Consider the following 26,837-nt stretch of genomic DNA (forward strand, 5'->3'; position numbering starts at 1 on the left):
CCTAGTAAAGAGGTCTTGACAGTGGTGGTACAGAGCATTCCGAATCGACAGAATAATTTCTGCGATCTGATTTATCTAGCAAAGCAACTACTTCCTGATATGGTTGACTGAGCTCCTACCTCCATGGACCCAAATAATGACACGCTCAAGGAAACTGTTTTCAGTCTTCAGTTCATTGAAGTGCTGGAAAGAAATCAGAGAATCAGTGACAACATCTGTGCACTTCTGCAAAGCTTTCGAACATAGGCGTTTGGAACGGCCTCTCAGGTTAGAGGATCAATCACCGCAGCAAAGAAATAAGGCACTACATAGTTTTATACCTAAAGTTTCAATAATGTCCCTGATATTCAAAATATGTTGACCTCCCAATGGCGTAGCTGACAGAAACTTTACAGCTGGTAACACATGAGATTTCAAAGATGGGAAGATAACGCATGATCATAACATTAGAGTCGGAGGTCCTCACAAAAATGTTTGAATGACTGACCTCAGCATTTTGAATGTGCAGGACGAGTCGTATGTCTCCTACGTCTTGGTACAATTTTCTATATCATGGCTTTGTCTAAAGCGCTTGAATGTCTTCTCATCAGCATTGGAGATGTATTGATCACCTGAAGAGCACTTGGTCTCGATGATATCTTCTCAGAGGTATTGAAAGAGTTGTACTATATTTTTGTTGTCTTACAGGAACTTAGACCATTTTCCAGGTATTTTCACACTGGCCATCTTTAACGGATTCTTGTTTATAGGTGTCCTAAGCATTCCTTTTGAATATGCTTCTTGAAATACGTGTCTTTATTGATTTCGGAAGTTGAAACTCCATCTCGAGGAACCAGGGAGTGGATGAGTGCTCCACTACCTACCAGACACTCATACGACCCTCGATGATCCTCGATTTCTTTGATACATCACTTCAGTGATGTATCATTCTTTACTGTTATGGATGGAGGAATAGCTTCAGCCTCATGGAAGATGAATGAGGCACGATAACCTTCACGTGTTTGTGGACGAAGACCAAGCTGAGGCCCTTGAAGAACTGAATTGTCTTTTGCTTTCCTTTTATTATTGCTTTATATTTAAAACAGCGGAAGAAGCTCTATGTGATGAGGTCTTCAAATACTTTTTCCTCTCTTAATAATAACATCTTTCTTCATAAAACTGTGGTGCTGCTCTATTCCTCGCTTCTCAAAATTCGTGAGTGAATTTTTGTTATTGCATTTTTTTTAGAGGCTCATAAGATCTCTGTTTTCCAAGAAATGATTTTTCCTGGCTTCGAAGATCTCAACAAAATTTTAGACATCCGTGAGGAAGTTAGCCTGTAGTTTTTTTTCTTTTAGTAAGGTGAAAGAAATCTGATTTCTGGTCTGTCATCTCACCAGTAGTCCTGGAGCAACTGGGTTACCAGTGGTTCACAAAAGGACCATTTAACAACTGATGCTGAATCTTGTGTTATACCTGTCACTCCTCCAGAACTTTTCAATATTTTGTTCATTTGCTCATGGCTTTGGACTATTGCAACCCCTGAACATAGCTTCTTTGATAATTTCACAGCCAAGTTCCCTTCCTTAAAGGCCTTTAAATTTCGTTCTGGTAATTCTTTAAGATCTTGTATATAAACAGAAACCCAGCGGACATACTGTGATAGGAGGAGAAAAATAGTGGAAGGAACTGCATAATATCCCAATATGAAGAAAAGTTGGCTTCCGTTTATGATCGAACGATTGTCTGGTACTTCATGTGAAAAGTCCAAAAATGAAAGCTGGAGCAGCTACCATGGAAACAGGCTATTTTATCAATGACAATATCTAAGAAATCGCGGAGGGGCCAATTCTAGGTGTTCTCTTTGTTGCAGAACAAGCATAACTTCGGAACTGCAGCTCCCAGGATTCCAGCAGATCATAGAGTTTTTGTGGTTGAGGTTTCATGGCCTCGTCTCGAAGGCAGACAATGTTGCAACTGTCTTTTCTAAAATTCGGCCTGCAATTGTTGTACCATCTGGCTTCTTGCTTGGTGAGAACTTCAAAAGAGCATAAATTAGCTGTCAGGATTTCTAAAACAAATCCCCAGCAGATCGGCATAATTGTAAGTCGATGAAAAAGGATTCATAAGCCTTGATGTCCTCCTTATTTTAACTGAGAGATGACCATTTAAAGTCACTTATATTATCCCTATGCAGCAGACATCGAGACCAATTCATTATGATAAGACTTCATAAAGAACTTGTGAAAGAGATAAAGAATCGCACTAAACTGAAGTTATTGTTGTACAATACTATTCACACACAGCTTACAGTATATGTATCAGTATGAGAAATATGAACCAACATAACATAACTGTTATAATCTTTACCTATTCTAACCTAATACACCCTAGCATTACTTAATCAAACCACACTAAATCTAGTCATACCAAACCGAAGTTAACCTAACATTGGTAATGTAGTGGGAGTGAATGCACAGAGTAAACCTGAGTTGTGATTAAGACGTCGTGTTAAAGCCCGGCCGAGGTGCTCAGAAAGGAACACATTATTTATTCTTACACAACTGTGTATTAGCTTACGATGATTATTCTGATCTCATTTGAAAACTAATAAAATTCTGAAAAATATTTTTTTAAAGCATTTTTTCAATATTGATGCTTGTATGCCGCAGCTGGGATGGATTCCTTATGTCTTAAAAATCTAAAAAGACGAGTCATTCTTATCTTCAAGCCCCGTTTCATCCTTTCCTTCCTGCCTTCCTTGCTTCCTTCTTTCCTTCCTTCTTTCCCCTCCTTCTCAAGAGAACTTCCAGTTTAAATTAAATTTATACTCTAAATTTAATTCGACTTTCATCGACATATTTGTTCTACATCTAGAAGAATACCCGAGACCATTTGTGATATCGTTTGATTAAACTAACAATAATAAATAGCATTTGCGTTTGATTTCCAAAATATTACGAAAAAGATTTTTTATTATCATTTTCTCTTTGAATAGTTTCTTTTACACATATCGAAACCTACATCTGACAATCAAATATATCTACGCAGCCATTCCCAAGAAACTTGCCAAGTAGCAGCACGTCACAACCTACATTCTCAAATAACACAAGTCATAGTAACTGGGTGCAGCTCCACGTAATAAATATTACATCCTTCACGATCTAAGAATCATGATGAAATTATAATCAAGGCCATTTTCTCCTAAGATTATATACCCTAGTTATAAATATCCATTCAAAAAACCTGCTAATTTTCCACAATCCCCAAATCTGACATCAGTGTAGTTGAACTAGAATACTCCTATTGAGAGGTGCTTCCAACCTGCCCTGGCTTTATCTACAGTCCTTGTACGTCACTGATTTACGATAGTCCATGAGTCTGTTGAATTCTCTAGAGTTTCCTGACCAACTTCGTCAGCTGAAGCAGTTCCCTCCATTTCCTCCTGTGGATCACTCAAGTAATCTGTTTCTCCCATGCAGCCTTCATAATGACTATTGGACCATTATTTCCTTCGTCCGTCCGGACGGACTTTTAACAATTTTCCCAAAGGTCATTGGATACGATTATTTTCCGTATATTTCAGCACAATGTCACCGGACTTTATTAGAGTTCAGTTAAGTGGATCGACTTCATCATAGAAATACTCGCTTAAAGAAGTGAGATATTTTCTATGCCACACTTTATTTCTATTTTCCATTACTTTGTGTAATAATTTAAGCTTATTTCTTGAACCATCACCGTTATTATATTCTTTATCATCATCCAATGCACTCTAGGTGATCGGACGAGTGTTAATTTTGTTTTCCCCTTATCCCAACATCGGTCTAAACTCCTCCAAACTCACCCTTTACCTACGAAGAATTTTACATAAACATTGCTTCAGTGTCCCTTATCATTCTTTCATAAAAGCCACCTTGAGAGTTCGCGCTGAAGGCGATAAATTTCCAGTTGAAATTCTTTTTTGGCCAAACAAGGCGCTCACTTTGGGGTGTTTTAGTTGTGTGATGTATTAGGCTCTGGTAACAATATTCGTGTCATTGTCTGACATCATTAGTCGTAGCTACAATCTACTGGCGGGAATCTTCTAATTATCTTGATAAAATACTTAACAGACAGGTGCCGAGTTACTTCCACTTTAAAAGGGACATTGTTAGGAGTACTAGTTAATATTGAAGATTTTTAAATTTGTATGCACAAACCCATGTACACGTGAGTACCTACGTATACTGTGAATGCGCGCCCTCATGTGTACATTTCCGCATGTACGCATCTACGCATCTACATACAAATGCACGTACGTATGCATGTACACACGTATATGTGTATGTACATACATATGCACGAACGCATACATGTACGAAATAGCTCGTTTTTACGAAACGTCCTCAGCAACACGTCCTCAACAACACATCTTTAGCAACACTTCCTCAGCAACACATCCACAGCAACACTTCCTCAGCAACCCGTCCTCAGCAACACATCCACAGCAACACTTCCTCAGCAACCCGTCCTCAGCAACACATCCTCGGCAACCCGTCCTCAGCAGCACTTCCTCAGCAACCCATCCTCAGCAACACGTCCTCAGTAACACATCCTCAGCAACACTTCCTCAGCAACCCGTCCTCAGCAACACATCCTCAGCAACCCGTCCTCAGAAGCACTTCCTCAACAACCCATCCTCAGCAACACGTCCTCAGCAACACATCCTCAGCAACACATCCTCAGCAACACATCCTCAGCAACCCGTCCTCAGCAACACTTCCTCAACAACCCATCCTCAGCAACACGTCCTCAGCAACACATCCTCAGCAACACATCCTCAGCAACACATCCTCAGCAACACATCCTCGGCAACCCGTCCTCAGCAGCACTTCCTCAGCAACCCATCCTCAGCAACACGTCCTCAGTAACACATCCTCAGCAACACTTCCTCAGCAACCCGTCCTCAGCAACACTTCCTCAACAACCCATCCTCAGCAACACGTCCTCAGCAACACATCCTCAGCAACACATCCTCAGCAACACGTCCTCAGCAACACATCCTCAGCAACACATCCTCAGCAACACATCCTCAGCAACCCGTCCTCAGCAACACTTCCTCAGCAACCCGTCCTCAGCAACACGTCCCCAGTAACACATCCTCAGCAACACATCCTCACCAACACATCCTCAGCTACGCTCCTCCCTTGAGATAAGAGGATCTTAGGAACAAGCTCGTCATACTGTCCAGTACAGTTTAAGAGGCACGTAACTTCTCCCGACTTCTAATAACAGTTGTGTTTTGGAGGTCTGAGAACAGCTCACACTCTCTACAACACAATTGTCTTCAAATATTTGTTAAGTTATACCAAGAATTAAGGAAAGATCCTAGACTTTCCCTTACGAAACACACAAACCAAATGCGATAATAATTATGGACAAGGTTATAATATAGTGGAAAAATGAACATGTTATTAGAAGACTTACGGGCCCCTTAAGCTCCTGCTCTTAGTGTGTGTCCATCATAATATATCTGCTCGATGAAGTGGTCAACAAAACTTACCATCCGCGAGATATTTAAGTATCCGCTGCCAAATAATTATAATTTTTATACGGGGAATCGTTGTAAATGATGTGCCAAAAACTGGGAAGTAATCAGACTTGTTCCGAGGAAGGGGAAGGTAACATTAATTCCTTGGATAAAGTGCCCTTCATTAGGACGCCTCTCTTGAGGTGAGATAAGTGTCAGGTGCTAAGATGATGATGTGCTCCACAGCATCCTGGGACGGCGTCAGTGTCCGACAACTGCGTGCTGAAGGCAGCACCACCTCTGCTCTGCTCAATGACCTCCTCCCAGCCAAGGTCTATCAGGTGAGTGATTGCTTACTGTCAGGACAGGTCGATGATCTATTGCACCAAGGCTAAATTTCCAAAAGTGCACTACAACATCTACAGAAAAATACACTAAAAATTGAGACATATACTTTCATGTCCTTAGGTTAGGCAAGATCTGTCAGGAAACAGGAAAATCCTTTCATGGTGCAGGTCTTAGTCATATAGTGACCCACCGAAGCCTTCCGCTGGCTTACCGTCCACCCCTTTAAAAATTAGGGTTATAATTATAATCATTTTTATTATTTTTGTCTTTAATATTAAAACATTGTGTATATAACAAACTTAAACTATGACTCCATCTGATGTTCGTTTGGTTACCTGCAGTAAATTAATATATACTGCTAAATATAAATAGATAAGTATTAGCTATGTGTTGGCAAATATTTTCTGATCGTGTTTATAATATACAGTAAAATGATATCCCGTGAACTTTAAACTTTTTAACTGTCTCCAACATGCTAATACGTAAGCATGTTGGCAAAAAAATGCAGTATCAAATCTGCAAAATAACTACGTACTACTATAAGCTCTCGTTGCTATTCAAACAAAATCAGTGAAATCCTTGCAGAGTCAACAAATATAGCAACAAGAAGCTGCCCAGACTAGGCTGGACTTTCTAACATCATCTCAGGCACAATTTCCAGATGTAATTCGACGACATCAGCACCAAATAAGCAGACGCAGTTGTCCAGCAAGCAGATATGTTTGAACAACAGTAACCTGCTGACTTAGTTGTCATAAAGAACTGATTATCCTACAGAAAACCAGATGAAAGTTGTGTTAATCGTTTGTAGATGAATGGTTCAGAGAACCTGTCAGACACTGCAACTTCTTGGGATCTTAATACTTAGGAATTCTTTGCTTGCCTAATTCTTGGGCACAACCTACTTCCACATTGAACAAATGTGACACTACCTATGACTGCTACACCTCTCCTGCCATACGGTTTATAAGCTGCTTCTCCGCTCATCTGCCGTATTCTACTCAAGATTGATGGACTGAATACATCGACTCAAGGTTGAGGGACTGATTACCTCATTCTCCTCCTGTTCTTCAAGTTTCTCCTATGTATGGACTGATGAAGCCACTGTGTGGCGAAACGTTTCCTCAATAAAGATACCCAAGAGTTGCACTTGTGTCTAATTTATCAATGTGTTAATCGTGTTCGATGCTTCTAAAATGAACTAAAACACATGAGCCCTAAACACAAAAACATACAGAATAAACAAATCAGAAGACTAACTTGACGCCAACTAGCGAGAACTGATCAGCTGCTTCACCTAGACCCCGATTCCTGATTTTTTTTTCAGGTATCCTAGACACTCTCGTGGCATTGAACCGTTTGGTGCCTCACTTTATGCCGCATAGTCAGTGTCGTACCTCTGCATACGACACTGCGTCGTGCCTCTGTGTACGACACGTGCACAATGCACTTATGTAAACGAAGGTTTAGCAAATTAACTGTCTGACCAACAATTTACTCGGCATCAAGATCACATACAAAACCCAAGTAAAATAACTGATTAATTCAGAATAACAAAAAAAAAAAAAGACCCCAAGACAATTTTTTTACATTTCCTGAAATTCCTCCCAGTTAATTATCCTCATCGTCATCTTAAGTTTCCACTGGTAAACATAAAATATGTTCCAAAAGTATAATTTGTATTTCTTGCCTCTATATTCTATAAGAATCAAAGCTCAACTTATTTGCTCACGATGGAAATAAATGGTATAAAATACCGACACAATGGAAATATAAACACAAATGCAGTATAATGTGATCCTTTATTGACTACGTTTCGCCCACACAGTGGGCTTTTTCAAGTCACAAACAGAACAAGTTTGTGACTTGAAAAAGCCCACTGTGTGGGCGAAACGTAGTCAATAAAGGATCACATTATACTGCATTTGTGTTTATATTTCCATTCCCTTATTTGCTCAGTGTTTGTGTATATTTCGCATGCTCTCGCGAATTCCTTGCATATATATATATATATATATATATATATATATATATATATATATATATATACATATATATATATATATATATATATATATATATATATATATATATATATATATATATATATATATATATATATATATATATAATCTTTTCTTTCAACAAACCGGCCGTATCCCACCGAGGCAGGGTGGTCCAAAAAGAAAAACAAAAGTTTCTCTTTTCAAATTTAGTAATTTATACAGGAGAAGGGGTTACTAGCCCTTTGTTCCTGGCATTTTAGTTTCCTCTTACAACACGCATGGCTTACGGAGGAAGAATTCTGTTCCACTTCCCCATGGAGATAAGATGAAATAAACAAGAATAAGAACTAGAAAGAAAATAGCAGAAAACCCAGAGGGGTGTGTATATATATGCTTGTACATGTATGTGTAGTGTGACCTAAGTGTAAGTAGAAGCAGCAAGACGTACCTGAAGTCTTGCATGTTTATGAGACAGAAAAAAGGACACCAGCAATCCTACCATCATGTAAAACAATTACAGGCTTTCGTTTTACACTCACTTGGCAGGACGGTAGTACCTCCCTGGGCGGTTGCTGTCTGCCAATATTATGCAAAACAACCACTGTGAAAGAGTAGTGAAATTCCAAGCGCTTTCGTGACTGCTCACATTGTCAAGGAACTATGAAAGTAATACATCAAAGGAAGGCAATTAAAGGGCTGAGACCACACCTCACAGTCAACTCTCACAACAAAGAAACACCTGATGCCGTGGCTTATATACTGTAGTGAGGTGACTTGAAGCAGGTGGAGGCGGGATCATAGTGGTATCATCCACTAGTCGAAGTAGGTCTTTGTCCAAAGGTTGAACACATCGACTCCAGGCTGAGGGACTGATTACCTCATACTCCTCCTCTCCTTACGCCTTCCTCTTTGTAAACAGAAGAACATAAGAAAGGAGGAACACTGCAGAAGGCCTGTTGGCCCATACTAGGCAGGTCCTTTACAATTCATCCCACTAACAAAACATTTGCCCAACCCAATTTTCAATGCCACCCAAGAAACAAACTCCGATGTGCAAGTCCCACTCAAATCCAACCCCTCCCACTCATGTACTTATCCAACCTAAATTTGAAACTACCCAAAGTCCTAGCCTCAATAACCCAACTAGGTAGACTGTTCCACTCATCAACTACCCTATTTCCAAACCAATACTTTCCTATGTCCTTTCTAAATCTAAACTTATCTAATTTAAATCCATTACTGCGGGTTCTCTCTTGGAGAGATATCCTCAAGACCTTGTTAATATCCCCTTTATTAATACCTATCTTCCACTTATACACTTCGATCAGGTCTCCCCTCATTCTTCGTCTAACAAGTGAATGTAACTTAAGAGTCTTCAATCTTTCTTCATAAGGAAGATTTCTAATGCTATGTATTAATTTAGTCATCCTACGCTGAATGTTTTCTAACGAATTTATGTCCATTCTGTAATATGGAGACCAGAATTGAGCTGCATAATCTAGGTGAGGCCTTACTAATGATGTATAAAGCTGCAGTATGACCTCTGGACTTCTGTTGCTTACACTTCTTGATATAAATCCCAGTAATCTATTTGCCTTATTACGTACGCTTAGGCATTGCTGTCTTGGTTTAAGGTTGCTGCTTACCATAACCCCCAAGTCCTTTTCGCAATCTGTATGGCTAAGTTCTACATTATTTAACTTATAAGTGCTAGGGTTATAGACACTCCCGAGCTTCAGAACCTTGCATTTATCCACATTGAACTGCATCTGCCACTTTTCTGACCAAGAGTAGAGTTTGTCTAAATCCTCCTGAAGTTCCCTAACATCTACGTTTGAATCAATTATCCTACCTATCTTCGTGTCATCGGCGAATTTGCTCATATCACTAGCAATTCCTTCATCAAGATCATTGATATATATTATAAACAACAACGGGCCCAAGACTGATCCCTGTGGAACGCCACTTGTTACTGATCCCCACTCGGATTTAACCCCATTTATGGACACTCTCTGCTTCCTGTCTGTGAGCCATGACTCGATCCACGAGAGCACCCTCCCCCCAATGCCATGAGCTGCTACTTTCTTCAACAGTCTTTGGTGCGGAACTCTATCAAATGCCTTACTAAAATCTAAGTAAACAATATCAAATTCTTTATCGTGGTCAACAGCCTCAAAAGCTTTACTGAAGAAAGTTAATAAATTAGTTAGACAAGACCGGCCTCTTGTGAATCCATGCTGAGTATCATTAATCAAGCTATGCTTATCGAGATGGCTTCTTATAATCTCAGCTATAATTGACTCTAGCAACTTGCCTACAATTGAGGTCAGGCTTATTGGGCGGTAATTTGACGGTAACGACTTGTCCCCTGTTTTAAAAATAGGAATTACATTAGCCATCTTCCACATATCAGACACTACACCTGTTTGAAGAGATAAATTAAAAATATTAGTTAATGGTTCACAGACTTCCATTTTGCATTCCTTAAGAACCCTTGAAAAAACCTCATCAGGACCCGGTGACTTATTTTGCTTCAGTCGGTCTATCTGCTTCACAACCATTTCACTAGTGACTGTGATGTTACATAATTTATCTTCTTCTGATCCACTATAAAAATTAATTACCGGAATATTATTAGTGTCTTCCTGTGTAAAAACCGAGAGAAAATAATTATTTAAAATCGAGCACATTTCATTCTCTTTGTCAGTAAGATGCCCATAGTTATTTTTAAGGGGACCTATCTTATCTCTGACTTTTGTTCTATATACCTGGAAAAAACTTTTTGGATTAGTTTTAGAATCCCTAGCAACTTTAATTTCATAGTCCCTTTTAGCTTTTCTTATCCCCTTTTTAATGTCCCTCTTAATGTCAATATACTGATTCATAAGATGACCCTCGCCTCTTTTGATACGCCTATAAATTCCTTTCTTATGCCCTAGTAGATATTTCAGCCTATTATTCATCCATTTAGGGTCATTTCTATTTGATCTAATTTCCTTATAAGGGATAAACGTTCTTTGAGCAGCATGTATTGTGTTCAGAAAACTGTCATATTGATAGCTCTCTTCGTTACCCCAGTCAACAGATGATAAGTGTTCTCTAAGCCCATCGTAATCTGCTAAGCGAAAATCTGGGACTGTTACTGAGTTATCCCTACTATCATACTTCCATTCAATTCTAAATGTAATTGATTTGTGGTCGCTAGCACCCAGTTCCTCTGAAACTTCTAAATTATTAACAAGGGATTCATTGTTTGCCAGAACTAAGTCAAGCAGGTTATTTCCCCTTGTAGGTTCTGTCACAAACTGCTTCAAAAAACAATCCTGAACTACTTCTAAGAAATCGTATGATTCTAAATTCCCAGTCAAGAAATTCCAATCAATATGACTAAAGTTAAAGTCTCCTAGAATTACTACATTATCGTGCCTTGTGGCCCTAACAATTTCCTCCCATAGTAGTCTCCCTGTATGTAAATAAATGGTATAAAATTGGTCCCTATCTAAATTAGGGGGACGGTATATCACACCTAAAATTAATTTTTGGAAAGGAGACTATGCCCCTCTGAAAATTCTATCCAAACAGACTCTGTATGTGTTACTTCAGACTTAATACCCGTTTTTATGCAACAGTTCAAGCGATCTCGGACATACAATGCCACCCCACCCCCCTTCCCGATACTTCTATCTACTTGGAACAATTTAAAACCCTGAATGTGACATTCTGCAGGCATGTCCCGACTTTTTGAATTAAACCACGTCTCAGTAATGGCAAATACATCTATGTTACCTGCACTAGCAACTAGTCTCAACTCGCCCATCTTATTCCTAGCACTGCGACTATTTGTGTAATAAACTTTTAATGACCCTCCTCTCTCTTTACCCTTCCTGCTTTTTTCTATTATTCCACTAAACCTATTACTGTCCTTGTCAATTAGTGCCACTGGCTTTCCAATATCCACCTCATTTTGCCTATTACTAGTTTTCCTGGTACTCATATTACTACCCTGCGACTTCACAGTTTTCCTGCAAAAACCCATACCTCTAACTAATCCTAGTTTAAAGTCCTAACAACCCCCTCAACTGAGTTAGCAAGAAAACCCACACCTGCCCTGGATAAGTGAACCCCATCCCTGGCATACATGTCATTTCGGCCATAGAAGTTGTCCCAGTTGTCAATGAATGGTACTGCATTATCCTTACAGTGTTTATCCAGCCAACAATTAATACCAATTGCTCTGGACAACCATTCATTACCAACACCTCTTCTTGGCAAAATGCCACATATAACAGGGCGCCCCCCCTTCTTCCTAATCATGTCTATAGCTGTCCTGAACTTTCTAACTAAATCCTCACTTCTACGCTTGCCTACATCATTGCCTCCAGCACTGAGGCAAATAATAGGATTGATCCCATTACCGTTCATGATGTTGTCAAGCCGGCTAACAATGTCCTCCATCCCAGCCCCAGGAAAGCATACCCTTTGTCTCCTACTCCTGTCCTTCAAGCAGAATGCCCTATCCATGTATCTAACCTGGCTATCCCCAACAACAACAATATTCTTACCTTCCTTGTCGTTCGTCGTGACGATCCCAGTAGTAGACTCACATTCGTCGGGTAGCACCGAGAATGCGTTGGAGGTTTCCACGGGAGTTTCCACAGCAGTCTCTTTCTTCTTCGTCGTTTCTTTCTTTCCATTCGTCTTCTTGATCGTCAACTTCGTCATCCCCTGCTGTCCAGCCACTGACCACGATCCCTTCTTGACCTGAGGACTCGAAACAGGAGGACTACTACGAATCCTCTTGTTTTCCTCGGTCAATCGCCGTATCTCCATCTTCGCTGCCTTCAATTCTTCCTTAAGTTGCTGGTAAAGTTGTTCGATGGAGGGCATCTTGGTTCAGTCCACGGGAGCAAACAAGACACTTCTTCACAGAGTTAAGTACAGGTCAGCACTCAAAGTACAGAAGTATCGGGAAGGGGGGTGGGGTGGCATTGTATGTCCGAGATCGCTTGAACTGTTGCATAAAAACGGGTATTAAGTCTGAAGTAACACATACAGAGTCTGTTTGGATAGAATTTTCAGAGGGACACGAAAAATTAATTTTAGGTGTGATATACCGTCCCCCAAATTTAGATAGGGACCAGGGGAGACTACTATGGGAGGAAATTGTTAGGGCCACAAGGCACGATAATGTAGTAATTCTAGGTGACTTTAACTTTAGTCATATTGATTGGAATTTCTTGACTGTATAAGTAGAAGTGGAAGATAGGTATTAATAAAGGAGATATTAACAAGGTCTTGAGGATATCTCTCCAAGAGAGAACCCGCAGTAATGGATTTAAATTAGATAAGTTTAGATTTAGAAAGGACATAGGAAAGTATTGGTTTGGAAATAGGGTAGTAGATGAGTGGAACAGTCTACCTAGTTGGGTTATTGAGGCTAGGACTTTGGGTAGTTTCAAAATTAGGTTGGATAAATACATGAGTGGGATGGGTTGGATTTGAGTGGGACTTGCACATCAGAGCTTATTTCTTGGGTAGCATTGAAAATTGGGTAGGTCAAATGTTTGTAAAGTAAAAGGACACAAGTGCAACTAATGTGACATTTATTGTGGCAACGTTTCGCTCTCCAGGAGCTTTATCAAGCCATTACAAACAATACATGGACACAGAGGGTATATAAAGGCTCAGAGTGAGGTGAATACTAGTGAGGTACCATTCCGATGTTCACTAGTGGTAGTAGTAGTAGTAGTAGTGGTAGTGACAAAAGCAATTAATTCGTACATGAGTAAAAGGATATAAAAGCTATTACTTGGGTAACATAAAAATAGGTTGGACAAATATAAACAGGAATGAGGCAGGTTGTTTCAGTGTTCACTCTCTGTGCTTTGTGTAGTATAACAGGAGAGACTATGTGATGGCAGGGTTTACTGTTTTCAGGAGGATTCTTGCTAAGACTTCGGAGATGGTGAAGCTGCCGTTGTTTTGTTTAATTGTATTCGAAACAGCGATCAGTGTTGATTCAAGGCATTTGCGTGTGCGGAAATTAGTTTCTTTTATCACTAATTGGGCGTCTCTGAATTTCATAAGATGATTGGTGGAATTTCGGTGTTGTACACAGGCGTTGTTTAAGTTGTCGTTCCTACATGCGTATATGTGTTCATTGAGGCGGGTGTCGAGGTTTCTTGCTGTTTCACCTACGTAGATCTTGTCGCAGCCTCCACAGGGTATAGTGTAAACTCCTGCATTGACTGGTTCGTGGTGCTTGGGTTTTGTCCTGGTTAGATCCTTTATTGAAGTGGTAGAAGCGATGGCGACTCTGGTGTTAGCTTGTGAAAGTACTTTTGAGACGTTTAGTGCAACCTGGCTGTTGGGAAGAATTATAACTTTGTTGGGAGCGGTGTTGATGCGTGGAGAATTGATGATCTGAAGAGCTCTTTTCTTGCAAATGCCTTGAATCAGCACTGATCGCTGTTTCGAATACAATTAAACAAAACAACGGCAGCTTCACCATCTCCGAAGTCTTAGCAAGAATCCTCCTGAAAACAGTAAACCCTGCCATCACATAGTCTCTCCTGTTATACTACACAAAGCACAGAGAGTGAACACTGAAACAACCTGCCTCATTCCTGTTTATATTTGTCCAACCTATTTTTATGTTACCCAAGTAATAGCTTTTATATCCTTTTACTCATGTACGAATTAATTGCTTTTGTCACTACCACTACTACTACTACTACTACCACTAGTGAACATCGGAATGGTACCTCACTAGTATTCACCTCACTCTGAGCCTTTATATACCCTCGGTGTCCATGTATTGTTTGTAATGGCTTGATAAAGCTCCTGGAGAGCGAAACGTTGCCACAATAAATGTCACACTAGTTGCACTTGTGTCCTTTTACTTTACATATTGTCGGTAATTCTACCAACTTTATTACAGGTCAAATGTTTGTTAGTGGGATGAATTGTAAAGGACCTGCCTAGTATGGGCCAACAGGCCTGCTGCAGTGTTCCTCCTTTCTTATGTTCTTATGTTCTTAAATACATGAGTGGGATGGGTTGGATTTGAGTGGGACTTGCACATCAGAGCTTAGTTCTTGGGTAGCACTGAAAATTGGGTAGGTCAAATGTTTGTTAGTGGGATGAATTGTAAAGGACCTGCCTAGTATGGGCCAACAGGCCTGCTGCAGTGTTCCTCCTTTCTTATATTCTTATGTTCTTATGTTAAGTAGTTCAGGATTGTTTTTTGAAGCAGTTTGTGACAGAACCTACAAGGGGTAATAACCTGCTTGACTTAGTTCTGGCAAACAATGAATCCCTTGTTAATAATTTAGAAGTTTCAGAGGAACTGGGTGCTAGCGACCACAAATCAATTACATGTAGAATTGAATGGAAGTATGATAGCAGGGATAACTCAGTAACAGTCCCAGATTTTCGCTTAGCAGATTACGATGGGCTTAGAGAACACTTATCATCTGTTGACTGGGGTAACGAAGAGAGCTATCAATATGACAGTTTTCTGAACACAATACATGCTGCTCAAAGAACGTTTATCCCTTGAACATCAAACTGGTATACAATACCGACAGGTTGTTAGGTAAGACACATATGCAACAGTTAGACAACTTTATTCCGAAACGTTTCGCCTACACAGTAGGCTTCTTCAGTCGAATACAGAAAGTAGGCAGGAACAGTAGAGATGTGAAGACGATGTAATCAAATTCTACGACTTTAAGGGTGATGGACTGATTACATCGTCTTCACATCTCTACTGTTCCTGCCTACTTTCTGTATTCGACTGAAGAAGCCTACTGTGTAGGCGAAACGTTTCGGAATAAAGTTGTCTAACTGTTGCATATGTGTCTTACCTGACAACGTTTATCCCTTATAAGGAAATTAGATCAAATAGAAATGACCCAAAATGGATGAATAATAGGCTGAAATATCTACTAGGGCATAAGAAAGGAATTTATAGGCGTATCAAAAGAGGCGAGGGTCATCTTATGAATCAGTATATTGACATTAAGAGGGACATTAAAAAGGGGATAAGAAAAGCTAAAAGGGACTATGAAATTAAAGTTGCTAGGGATTCTAAAACTAACCCAAAAAGTTTTTTCCAGGTCTATAGAACAAAAGTCAGAGATAAGATAGGTCCCCTTAAAAATAACTATGGGCATCTTACTGACAAAGAGAATGAAATGTGCTCGATTTTAAATAATTATTTTCTCTCGGTTTTTACACAGGAAGACACTAAAAATATTCCGGTAATTAATTTTTATAGTGGATCAGAAGAAGATAAATTATGTAACATCACAGTCACTAGTGAAATGAACATCAAAATGGTATACAATACCGACAGGTTGTTAGGTATACCTAACACTAGTGAAATGGTTGTGAAGCAGATAGACAGACTGAAGCAAAATAAGTCACCGGGTCCTGATGAGGTTTTTTCAAGGGTTCTAAAGGAATGCAAAATGGAAGTCTGTGAACCATTAACTAATATTTTTAATTTATCTCTTCAAACAGGTGCAGTGTCTGATATGTGGAAGATGGCTAATGTAATTCCTATTTTTAAAACAGGGGACAAGTCGTTACCGTCAAATTACCGCCCAATAAGCCTGACCTCAATTGTAGGCAAATTACTAGAGTCAATTATAGCTGAGATTATAAGAAGCCATCTCGATAAGCATAGCTTGATTAATGATACTCAGCATGGATTCACAAGAGGCCGGTCTTGTCTGACTAATTTATTAACTTTCTTCAGTAAAGCTTTTGAGGCTGTTGACTACGACAAAGAATTTGATATTATTTACTTGGATTTTAGTAAGGCATTTGATAGAGTTCCGCACCAAAGACTGTTGAAGAAAGTAGCAGCTCGTGGCATTGGGGGAAGGGTGCTCTCGTGGATCGAATCATGGCTCACAGACAGGAAGCAAAGAGTGTCCATAAATGGGGTTAAATCCGAGTGGGGATCAGTAACAAGTGGCGTTCCACAGGGATCAGTCTTGGGCCCGTTGTTGTTTATAATATATATCAATGATCTTGATGAAGGAATTACTAGTGATATGAGCCAATTCGCCGATGACACGAAGATAGGTAGGATAATTGATTCAAACGTAGATGTTAGGGAACTTCAGGAGGATTTAGACAAACTCTACTCTTGGTCAGAAAAGTGGCAGATGCAGTTCAATGTAGATAAATGCAAGGTTCTGAAGCTCGGGAGTGTCCATAACCCTAGCACTTATAAGTTAAATAATGTAGAACTTAACCATACAGATTGCGAAAAGGACTTGGGGGTTATGGTAAGCAGCAACCTTAAACCAAGACAGCAATGCCTAAGCGTACGTAATAAGGCAAATAGATTACTGGGATTTATATCAAGAAGTGTAAGCAACAGAAGTCCAGAGGTCATACTGCAGCTTTATACATCATTAGTAAGGCCTCACCTAGATTATGCAGTTCAATTCTGGTCTCTATATTACAGAATGGACATAAATTCGTTAGAAAACATTCAGCGTAGGATGACTAAATTAATACATAGCATTAGAAATCTTCCTTATGAAGAAAGATTGAAGACTCTTAAGTTACATTCACTTGTTAGACGAAGAATGAGGGGAGACCTGATCGAAGTGTATAAGTGGAAGATAGGTATTAATAAAGGGGATATTAGCAAGGTCTTGAGAATATCTCTCCAAGAGAGAACCCACAGTAATGGATTTAAATTAGATAAGTTTAGATTTAGAAAGGACATAGGAAAGTATTGGTTTGGAAATAGGGTAGTAGATGAGTGGAACAGTCTACCTAGTTGGGTTATTGAGGCTAGGACTTTGGGTAGTTTCAAATTTAGGTTGGATAAATACATGAGTGGGATGGGTTGGATTTGAGTGGGACTTGCACATCAGAGCTTATTTCTTGGGTAGCATTGAAAATTGGGTAGGTCAAATGTTTGTTAGTGGGATGAATTGTAAAGGACCTGCCTAGTATGGGCCAACAGGCCTGCTGCAGTGTTCCTCCTTTCTTATGTTCTTATGTTCCATGGTCTACAGGAATATAATAGAATCATGCTTCATAAAAAGAAGTTTTGAAAATAATGTGAACATTTCTTTTGGTTTATATAAATTGGATTCATTTATAATAAAATTTGGGAAAAATTTAATGATACATTAGACAAATAAAAAATCTTAATGCTCCGGTAGTGAATCAAGTGGGTTTCACAGTCGGGTGTTGTGACGCGACTGTGAGGTGTAGTCTTGACCCATTATATGCCTTCCTGTTGTTTCGCTTTTTAATGTTCCTTGATAATGTGAGAAGTCACGAGAGCGCTTGGAATTTCGCTATTCTTTCACAGTGGTTATTTTGCATATTGTGATATCACCTGTTTACTGAGATCTTATTGCACACGCATGCACACACACACACACACACACACACACACACACACACACTCGTGGAGGAGTCACGTGGTTTGAGCTCGTGTTTTGGTGGTAATTTCTGACTGTGCCATAAGGAATAGAGTGTGGGAAATAGGCGTGTGCACGCATAAGAGTGTATATAATCATTTAAGCCCCGAGAAAAGGAAATATAAGTGATCACAGAAAAGAAAACAAAGGAAATAGTGACTAAGTGTTTAGTGGGGGCCGGGGGAAGGAAGGTGAAAAGTTGTGTCAGGCCTAAATAGTGTTGCCATAATAACGCAGTGGGGTATTTTGAAGAATAAGTGCGACTCAAGACCAGGGAGATAAGAGATATGTATAGATGTGTCAGTAAACACAGTGAGTGAGAAAATTAGATGAGCTAGAGACTATAGTGCATACAGGAAGTTAGTGGAAAAATTACCGAGAAGCATCAAGCATCTTCAACTACTGGGACACAGGAAAGACCCGCAACGTTACTCCACTGCCAGCCGCAAGTAATATTCACCTAATTTGAGTTGCATGGGGTCAATAGTACCTGTCTCTAGCTGGAATTGGGGGTCACTCTCCTCGAGCTATCAGAATTAGAATAAGCAGAATTTACTGGCATTTAATAGAATTTAGAGGTAGCGGCATACAGGCGAAGCCTAGTGTATTTATTTTTGAACGTACTTTTAAACACATAAGACAGTACAGTGGGAACCAAGAGATCGGGTACATGTGCAATACATATGTAGTACATACGTGGGAAATAAGGACTGCTTACATAAACATATGCACACACACACACACTAGGTGAGAACAGGCTCTGCTGTTAGACACTTGAATAGCTGTAGCATGCACACACACACACACACACATGCACACACACACTAGGTGAGTACAGGATCTGCTGTTAGGCACTTGAATAGCTGTAGCACGCACACACACACACACACACACACACACACACACACACACACACACACACACACACACACACACACACACACACACACACTAGGTGAGTACAGGATCTGCTGTTAGGCACTTGAATAGCTGTAGCATGCACACACACACACACATACACACACACACACACACACACACTAGGTGAGTACAGGATCTACTGTTAGGCACTTGAATAGCTGTAGCACGCACACACACATACACACACACACACATGCACACACACACACACACACACACACACACACACACACACACACACACACACACACACACACACACACACACACACACACACACACACACACACACACACACACACACACACACACACACACACACACACACACATATACAGGATTTCACACCTTCCTGTGAAGTGACCCTCTAACCCTTCCTTTCCCCCCCGTCTCTCTCCCTCTCCTCCTCTCTCTTCCTCTCTCTCTCTCTCTCTCTCTCTCTCTCTCTCTCTCTCTCTCTCTCTCTCTCTCTCTCTCTCTCTCTCCCTCTCCCTCTCTCCCTTTCTCTCATCCTCTCTTCCTCTCTTCCTTTCTCTCTTCCTCTCTTCATCTCTCTTCCTCTCACTCTTTCTCTCTTCCTCTCTCTTCCTCTCTCTCTTCCTCTCTCTCTCCCTCTCTCTCTCTCTTTCTCTCTTCTTTTCTCTCTCTCTCTTCCCTTGTCACTCCCCCCTCTCTCTTACCTTTTCCCTCTCACTTTCTCTCTCCCCCCTTTTCCCTTCTTTCCCCCTCTCTCCTTCTACCCTCCCCTTCTCTCTCTTTCTCCCTCTCTCTCACTCTCTCCCCCCTTTTTCTTTTTCTCTTTCTTTCACAAAAAAAAATGGTTGGGACTCGCAGGAATCAGGGATCAGATGACAATGGTACTGGTAGGGAGGAATGGATGGAGGAACAGTGGAAAAGGATGGAGCAAGAATGGGAGAGAAAATTAGTAGAGCTTTCTGAAAAAATGGAGAAAGAGCTCTCTGTGAAATGGGAAAAGAGGTTGGAGAAGGAGACGAAGAATTGGGAGGCACAAGTCGAAACTGCAGTAGCTAGGGTAAAGGTCCTAGAATTTGAGGTAAACAGGCTGAAGCAAGTCTCAGGGGCAGTGACCAGAGAAGACACACCATAGGAAGCTGAGAGGCTGAACAGGAAGGAAGGAGATATGAATTATGCTAAGGTCATATCAGCCTGTAAAGAAAGGCCAGGGAGTGGAAGGGAAGAGCAGATGGCTGCAGATGGAGAGGGAGATAGGTCGAATGCTGAGGCACAACCATGCTACCAAGAGCCACTGGAAAAATCAAGGGAGAAAATGACCACAGACAGGAACCTGAGTCACAGAGAGAGAGGCAATGGGAGGAGGAAAGGGCAAAATCAGTGTTTATCCATGGGCTTCGGGAGAGAGAGGAAAGGACACACACTGAAAGACGGCAGGAAGAAAGAAAGGAGATTAAGCAGAGCAAAGCTCCTGATCATGGGCGACTTTAACCACAAGGAGACCGAATGGGAGAACTTGGAGCCACATGGGGGCCAAGATACATGGAGGGCTAAGATGATGGAGGTGGTACTAGAAAACTTCATGTACCAACATGTAAGGGACACTACAAGAGAGAGAGGAGAGGATGAACCAGCAAGACTGGACTTAGTATTCACCTTGAGTAGTGCAGATATTGAGGAAATCACATATGAAAGACCCCTTGGGGCCAGCGATCATGTGGTTTTGAGCTTCGAATACACAGTAGAGCTACAAGTGGAGGGGGAAACAGGAAAGCCAGGACAAATGAAACCAAACTACAGGAAAGGGGACTACACAGGAATGAGGAACTTCCTGAATGAGGTTCAGTGGGACAGAGAACTGGCAGGGAAGCCAGTTAATGAGATGATGGAATATGTAGCAACAATGTGCAAGGAGGTTGAGGAGAGGTTTGTACCCAAGGGAAACAGGAATAATGAAAAAGCCAGGATGAGCCCATGGTTCACCCAAAGATGCAAGGAGGCAAAAACCAAGTGTGCCAGGGAATGGAAGAAATATAGAAGGCAAAGGACCCAGGAGAATAAGGAGAGCAGTCGTAGAGCCAGAAACGAATATGCACAGATAAGAAGGGAGGCCCAACGTCAATATGAAAACGACCGCAACAAAAGCCAAATCTGACCCGAAGCTGTTATACAGCCACATCAGGAAGAAAACAACTGTCAAGGACCAGGTAATCAGGCTAAGGAAGGAAGGAGGAGAGACAACAAGAAATGACAGTGAAGTATGTGAGGAACTCAACAAGAAATTCAAAGAAGTGTTCACAGAGGAGACAGAAGGGGCTCCAGAAAGACGGAGAAGTGGGGTTCACCACCATGTGCAGGACACAGTACACACAACCGAGGAAGAAGTGAAGAGGCTTCTGAGTGAGCTAGATACCTCAAAGGCAATGGGGCCAGATAACATCTCTCCATGGGTCCTGAAAGAGGGAGCAGAGGCGCTATGTGTACCCCTAACAACAATATTCAATACATCTATCGAAACAGGGAGATTGCCTGAGGCATGGAAGACAGCAAATGTGGTCCCAATCTTTAAAAAAGGAGACAGACATGAAGCACTAAACTACAGACCAGTGTCACTGACATGTATAGCATGCAAAATCATGGAAAAGATTGTCAGGAGAAGAGTGGTGGAACATCTAGAAAGGAATGATCTCATCACCAGCAGCCAACATGGTTTCAGAGATGGGAAATCCTGTGTCACAAACCTTTTGGAGTTCTATGACATGGTGACAGCAGTAAGACAAGAGAGAGGGGTGGGTGGATTGCATTTTCTTGGACTGCAAGAAGGCGTTTGACACAGTACCACACAAGAGATTAGTGCAAAAACTGGAGGACCAAGCAGGGATAACAGGGAAGGCACTGCAATGGATCAGGGAATACTTGTCAGGAAGACAGCAGCTAGTAATGGTACGTGGCGAGGTGTCAGAGTGGGCACCTGTGACCAGCGGGGTCCCACAGGGGTCAGTCCTAGGACCAGTGCTGTTTCTGGTATTTGTGAACGACATGACGGAAGGAATAAACTCCGTGGTGTCCCTGTTTGCAGATGACGTGAAGTTGATGGGAAGAATTCATTCGATCGAAGACCAGGCAGAACTACAAAGGGATCTGGACAGGCTGCAGACCTGGTCCAGCAATTGGTTCCTGGAGTTCAATCCCACTAAGTGCAAAGTCATGAGGATTGGGGAAGGACAAAGAAGACCGCAGATGGAGTACAGTCTAGGGTGGCCAGAGACTACAAACATCACTCAAGGAAAAAGATCTTGGGGTGAGTATAACACCAGGCACATCTCCTGAAGCGCACATCAACCAAATAACTGCTGCAGCATATGGCCGCCTGGCAAACCTCAGAACAGCATTCCGACATCTTAATAAGGAATCGTTCAGGACCCTGTACAACGTGTACGTTAGGCCCATATTGGAGTATGCGGCACCAGTTTGGAACCCACACCTAGCCAAGCATGTAAAGAAACTAGAGAAAGTGCAAAGATTTGCAACAAGACCAGTCCCAGAGTTTAGAGGTATGTCCTATGAGGAGAGGTTAAAGGAAATCAACCTGACGACACTGGAGGACAGGAGAGATAGGGGGGACATGATAACGACTTACAAAATACTGAGAGGAATTGACAAGGTGGACAAAGACAGGATGTTCCAGAGACTGGACACAGCAACACGGGGACACAGTTGGAAGCTGAAGACACAGATGAATCACAGGGATGTTAGGAAGTATTTCTTCAGTCACAGAGTAGTCAGGAAATGGAATAGTTTGGGAAGCGATGTAGTGGAGGCAGGATCCATACATAGCTTTAAGCAGAGGTACGATAAAGCTCATGGTTCAGGGAGAGTGACCTAGTAGCGACCAGTGAAGAGACGGGGCCAGGAGCTTGGACTCGACCCCTGCAACCTCAACTAGGTGAGTATACACAAACACACACACACACACATACACACACACACACACACACACACACACACACACACACACACACACACACACACACACACACACACAAAACAACCACTGTGGGAGTTGAATGATAGCTCTAGGCCTTTCGTTTTGCAGTCAACACATCAGGATCTTGCACTCTTACGGAAAAGATGAGGTCCAAGCAAAGTCTTATTTGCTTAGACCTGTTTTCTGCAACATTGCAATCTCCTGATGTGTTGATTGCAACACGAAAGGCCTAAAGCTATCATTCAGTTCACCCCGTGGCTATTTTGCATCTTGTATCGCTTGTTCGTGATTTATGCATTATAGATATATATTGTGTTAAAGAGCACTTGGTTGTTGATGGCAGGTACGAGTGGTAGCGGTCAACAGCGTGGGAGAATCCCCATCATCTGAACCTTTGACTCTACGTACAGAGGGCGAGGCTCCCAGTGCTACACCCATCAACGTGCGGGCTATGGGTGTGAGCTCTCATGCAGTGCAGGTCTCCTGGACACCACCTGATGCAGATTCCTGGAATGGTCAGCTGTTAGGATACTACGTAGGGCACCGGCTTGATGGGTGTGTACGAAGGAGAGATGTTATCGCCCTTTGCTTGGAATATTGGAATCTAACTTTTTAAGTATAGTAGACCATTTTGCCTATATTGTGATGTTGAGGGAGAATGTGCCTTCCCAGGCCGGCATGCCAGGCTTAAGGTCGATGAGTAAGACATATGTAACAGTTAGGTATCTTTATTCCGAAACGTTTCGCCTACACAGGCTTCTTCGGTCGAATGCAGAAGAGTTTAGCAGAATTAATAGAGATGTGAAGACGATGTAATCAGTACATCACCGCTGAAGACGTAATTTTGAGGTGGTCAGTCTCTTATCCTGGAAAAGTTATGCTCTACAGTCTGGAATTGATGTGTTCAGTCCATCACTCTTGTGATGGACTGAACACCGATTCTAGGCTGATTGACTGATTACCTCAAACTACTCCTGTCTTTACCCCTCTCTGCTTTGTATTGGACTGATGAAGCCACTGTGTAGCGAAACGTTTTCTTAATAAAACTTCCCATATGTTGCATGTCTCAATCATCAGCTTAACGGTTCTGAAAACCAATATATACTGGTATGTTTAACTCTACTGGCTCCTCACTTATTTTTATTACCAAATATGTTTTTAAATAGATCATTTATGGTGTTAGTTCACTAGTATAGTTCACTTTATTTCATAATTATCAGACTAAAGGATGTCTCAGAGTTTCATGATTGTCTCAATCCTGAGGAATCTTAACCAGTCCAGTGTTCAAGTGTACATTTCCAAGTACCGTCATGTACTTTTCTGTGTTCTTCATTGGGACTCTTTAATCTGTACGTGATACCCATTGACTGAAAGTGAACCAATCCCGTCTGGTTACTAAAGGTAAAGAAAATCACTATTTAGTTGCTAGGGTGAAGCAAATCACTATCTGGTTGCTAGGGTGAAGCAAATCACTATCTGGTTGCTAGGGTGAAGCAAATCACTATCTGGTTGCTAGGGTGAAGCAAATCACTATCTGGTTGCTAGGGTGAAGCAAATCACTATCTGGTTGCTAGGGTGAAGCAAATCACTATCTGGTTGCTGGGGTGAAGCAAATCACTATCTGGTTGCTGGGGTGAAGCAAATCACTATCTGGTTGCTGGGGTGAAGCAAATCACTATCTGGTTGTTGGGGTGAAGCAAATCACTATCTGGTTGCTGGGGTGAAGCAAATCACTATCTGGTTGCTGGGGTGAAGCAAATCACTATCTGGTTGTTGGGGTGAAGCAAATCACTATCTGGTTGTTGGGGTGAAGCAAATCACTATCTGGTTGCTGGGGTGAAGCAAATCACTATCTGGTTGCTGGGGTGAAGCAAATCACTATCTGGTTGCTATATTAGACACATGTGCAACTCTTGGGTATGTTTATTGAGGAAACGTTTCGCCACACAGTGGCTTCATCAGTCCATACTAAGGAGAATCGTGAAGAAAAGGAGGAGAATGAGGTAATCAGTCCCTCAACCTTGAGTCGATGTGGTCAGTCCATCAATCTTGAATAGAATACGGCATATATGCGGAGAAGCAGCTTATAAACCGTAGGCAGGAGAGGTGCAGCAGACGTAGGTGACGTCACATTTGTTCAATGTGGAAGTAGGTCGTGCCCAAGGGTTAGGCAAGCGAAGAATTCTCAAGTATTAAGATCCAAGAAGTTCACGATTCTCCTTAGTATGGACTGATGAAGCCACTGCGTGGCGAAACGTTTCCTCAATAAAGATACCCAAGAGTTGCACATGTGTCTAATTTATCGACGTGTCGGTTCTCTGAACCATTCATCTGCAATCCTGTCAGACACTGCAACTTCTTGGGATCTTAATACTTGGGAATTCTTCGCTTGCCTAACCCTTGGGCACGACCTACTTCCACATTGAACAAATGTGACACCACCTACGTCTGCTGCACCTCTTCTGCCTACGGTTTATAAGCTGCTTCTCCGCATATATGTGAATGAGAATGTAAATTGGTGGGTGAGTTAGAGAAGACAAAATGTTGTGTGATCTTAGTATAAGTATAGATAGTTTTAGTGATCTTGACGTAAGCGATCTTAGTTTTTAGTGATCTTGGTTATGATGTTTTAAGAGAATGTGTACAAAATGTGTGATGTTTTAGTAATCTTAGTGGTGGGGTTATAGAATTTGGTAACCGTTTTGATTGTGGTGATCTTAGATATTGGAGATATAACAGGTTGAAGCAAGGTATTTGGGAATGACGTCACTGATCACCAAGTAAAGACAGGTTGGAGTGACGTCATGGGAGGTGTCACTATCTGTGCCGTCATGTGTTGGTGGTAGTGAGGTGAGTGTATTAGATATTGGCAAATATTGTAAGGAGTTGGTGATTGTGATTTTTTGTGAATGTTTATAAAAATGAGTGTTTTCTGCGATCTTGGTGGTTTTGAGGTGAGTGATCATGGATGTTAGTTGATGGATGTCTTAGTTTTTTTGTGTGTGCACATGATTCGTTTTCAGTTGGTGGTGATCCTGTTGTAAGTTTTTCAGTGTTGTTTGGAAATGCTCAAAGGTGTTTGAGACTATTCAAATTATTTGAGAATTTTTTTTTTTCGCTCATTTTATTTAATAGTCTGATGTGAGTGGGATCGTCTTGGTTATAGTGATTTGAGGGGATTTCTATAAAATGGGTGATAGGCGGTGGTGTTTATCTTAGTTTCTGGGGATTTTTAGTGGTGTTTGGGCAGTATTCAGTGCTGTTTTGATAGTATTCAGAGGTGTTTTGGGAGTATTCAAAGGATTTTGATGTTTTTGAATGTGTTCAAATGATGTTTTTGGAGTATTCAAAGGTAATTTGATGGTGTTTTTGGTGTTGTTCAAAGTAAATTGTGGTGTGTGTGTGTGTGTGTGTGTGTGTTAGCTTTGGTAAATGCCTCATGACATAAGTGTATGAGTTAGTTTTTGTGATAATGTTGTAAAGTCTGGAGAGTTGTAATTTCGGTTAATGAAATGTGTAAGTGTAGATGAATTAGAGATTTCAAATCTTATTTGGGAGTATTCAAAATGATATTTTGGAAGTGTTCCAATGATGTCTTCGAAATGTTCTAATGTAATTTGGAAGTGTTTCAGTGTTGTCTGGAAATGTTCA

General features: G+C 41.1%; 1 protein-coding gene across 1 annotated transcript in view; it reads left to right on the plus strand.

The window, feature by feature from the left end:
• LOC138851235 (cell adhesion molecule Dscam2-like) overlaps positions 1-26,837 on the plus strand; it is a gene marked incomplete at its 3' end in the record, with an annotated part of 206,258 nt that overhangs the window by 144,602 nt on the left and 34,819 nt on the right. The window contains exons 10-11 of the mRNA XM_070080113.1: positions 5,738-5,832; positions 23,530-23,741. Coding sequence (XP_069936214.1) covers positions 5,738-5,832; positions 23,530-23,741 — 307 coding nt within the window. The remainder of the gene's footprint in view (positions 1-5,737; positions 5,833-23,529; positions 23,742-26,837) is intronic.

The sequence above is a fragment of the Cherax quadricarinatus genome, unplaced genomic scaffold (assembly GCF_038502225.1).
Source record: "Cherax quadricarinatus isolate ZL_2023a unplaced genomic scaffold, ASM3850222v1 Contig152, whole genome shotgun sequence".
In the NCBI taxonomy this organism is placed as follows: Eukaryota; Metazoa; Arthropoda; class Malacostraca; order Decapoda; family Parastacidae; genus Cherax; species Cherax quadricarinatus.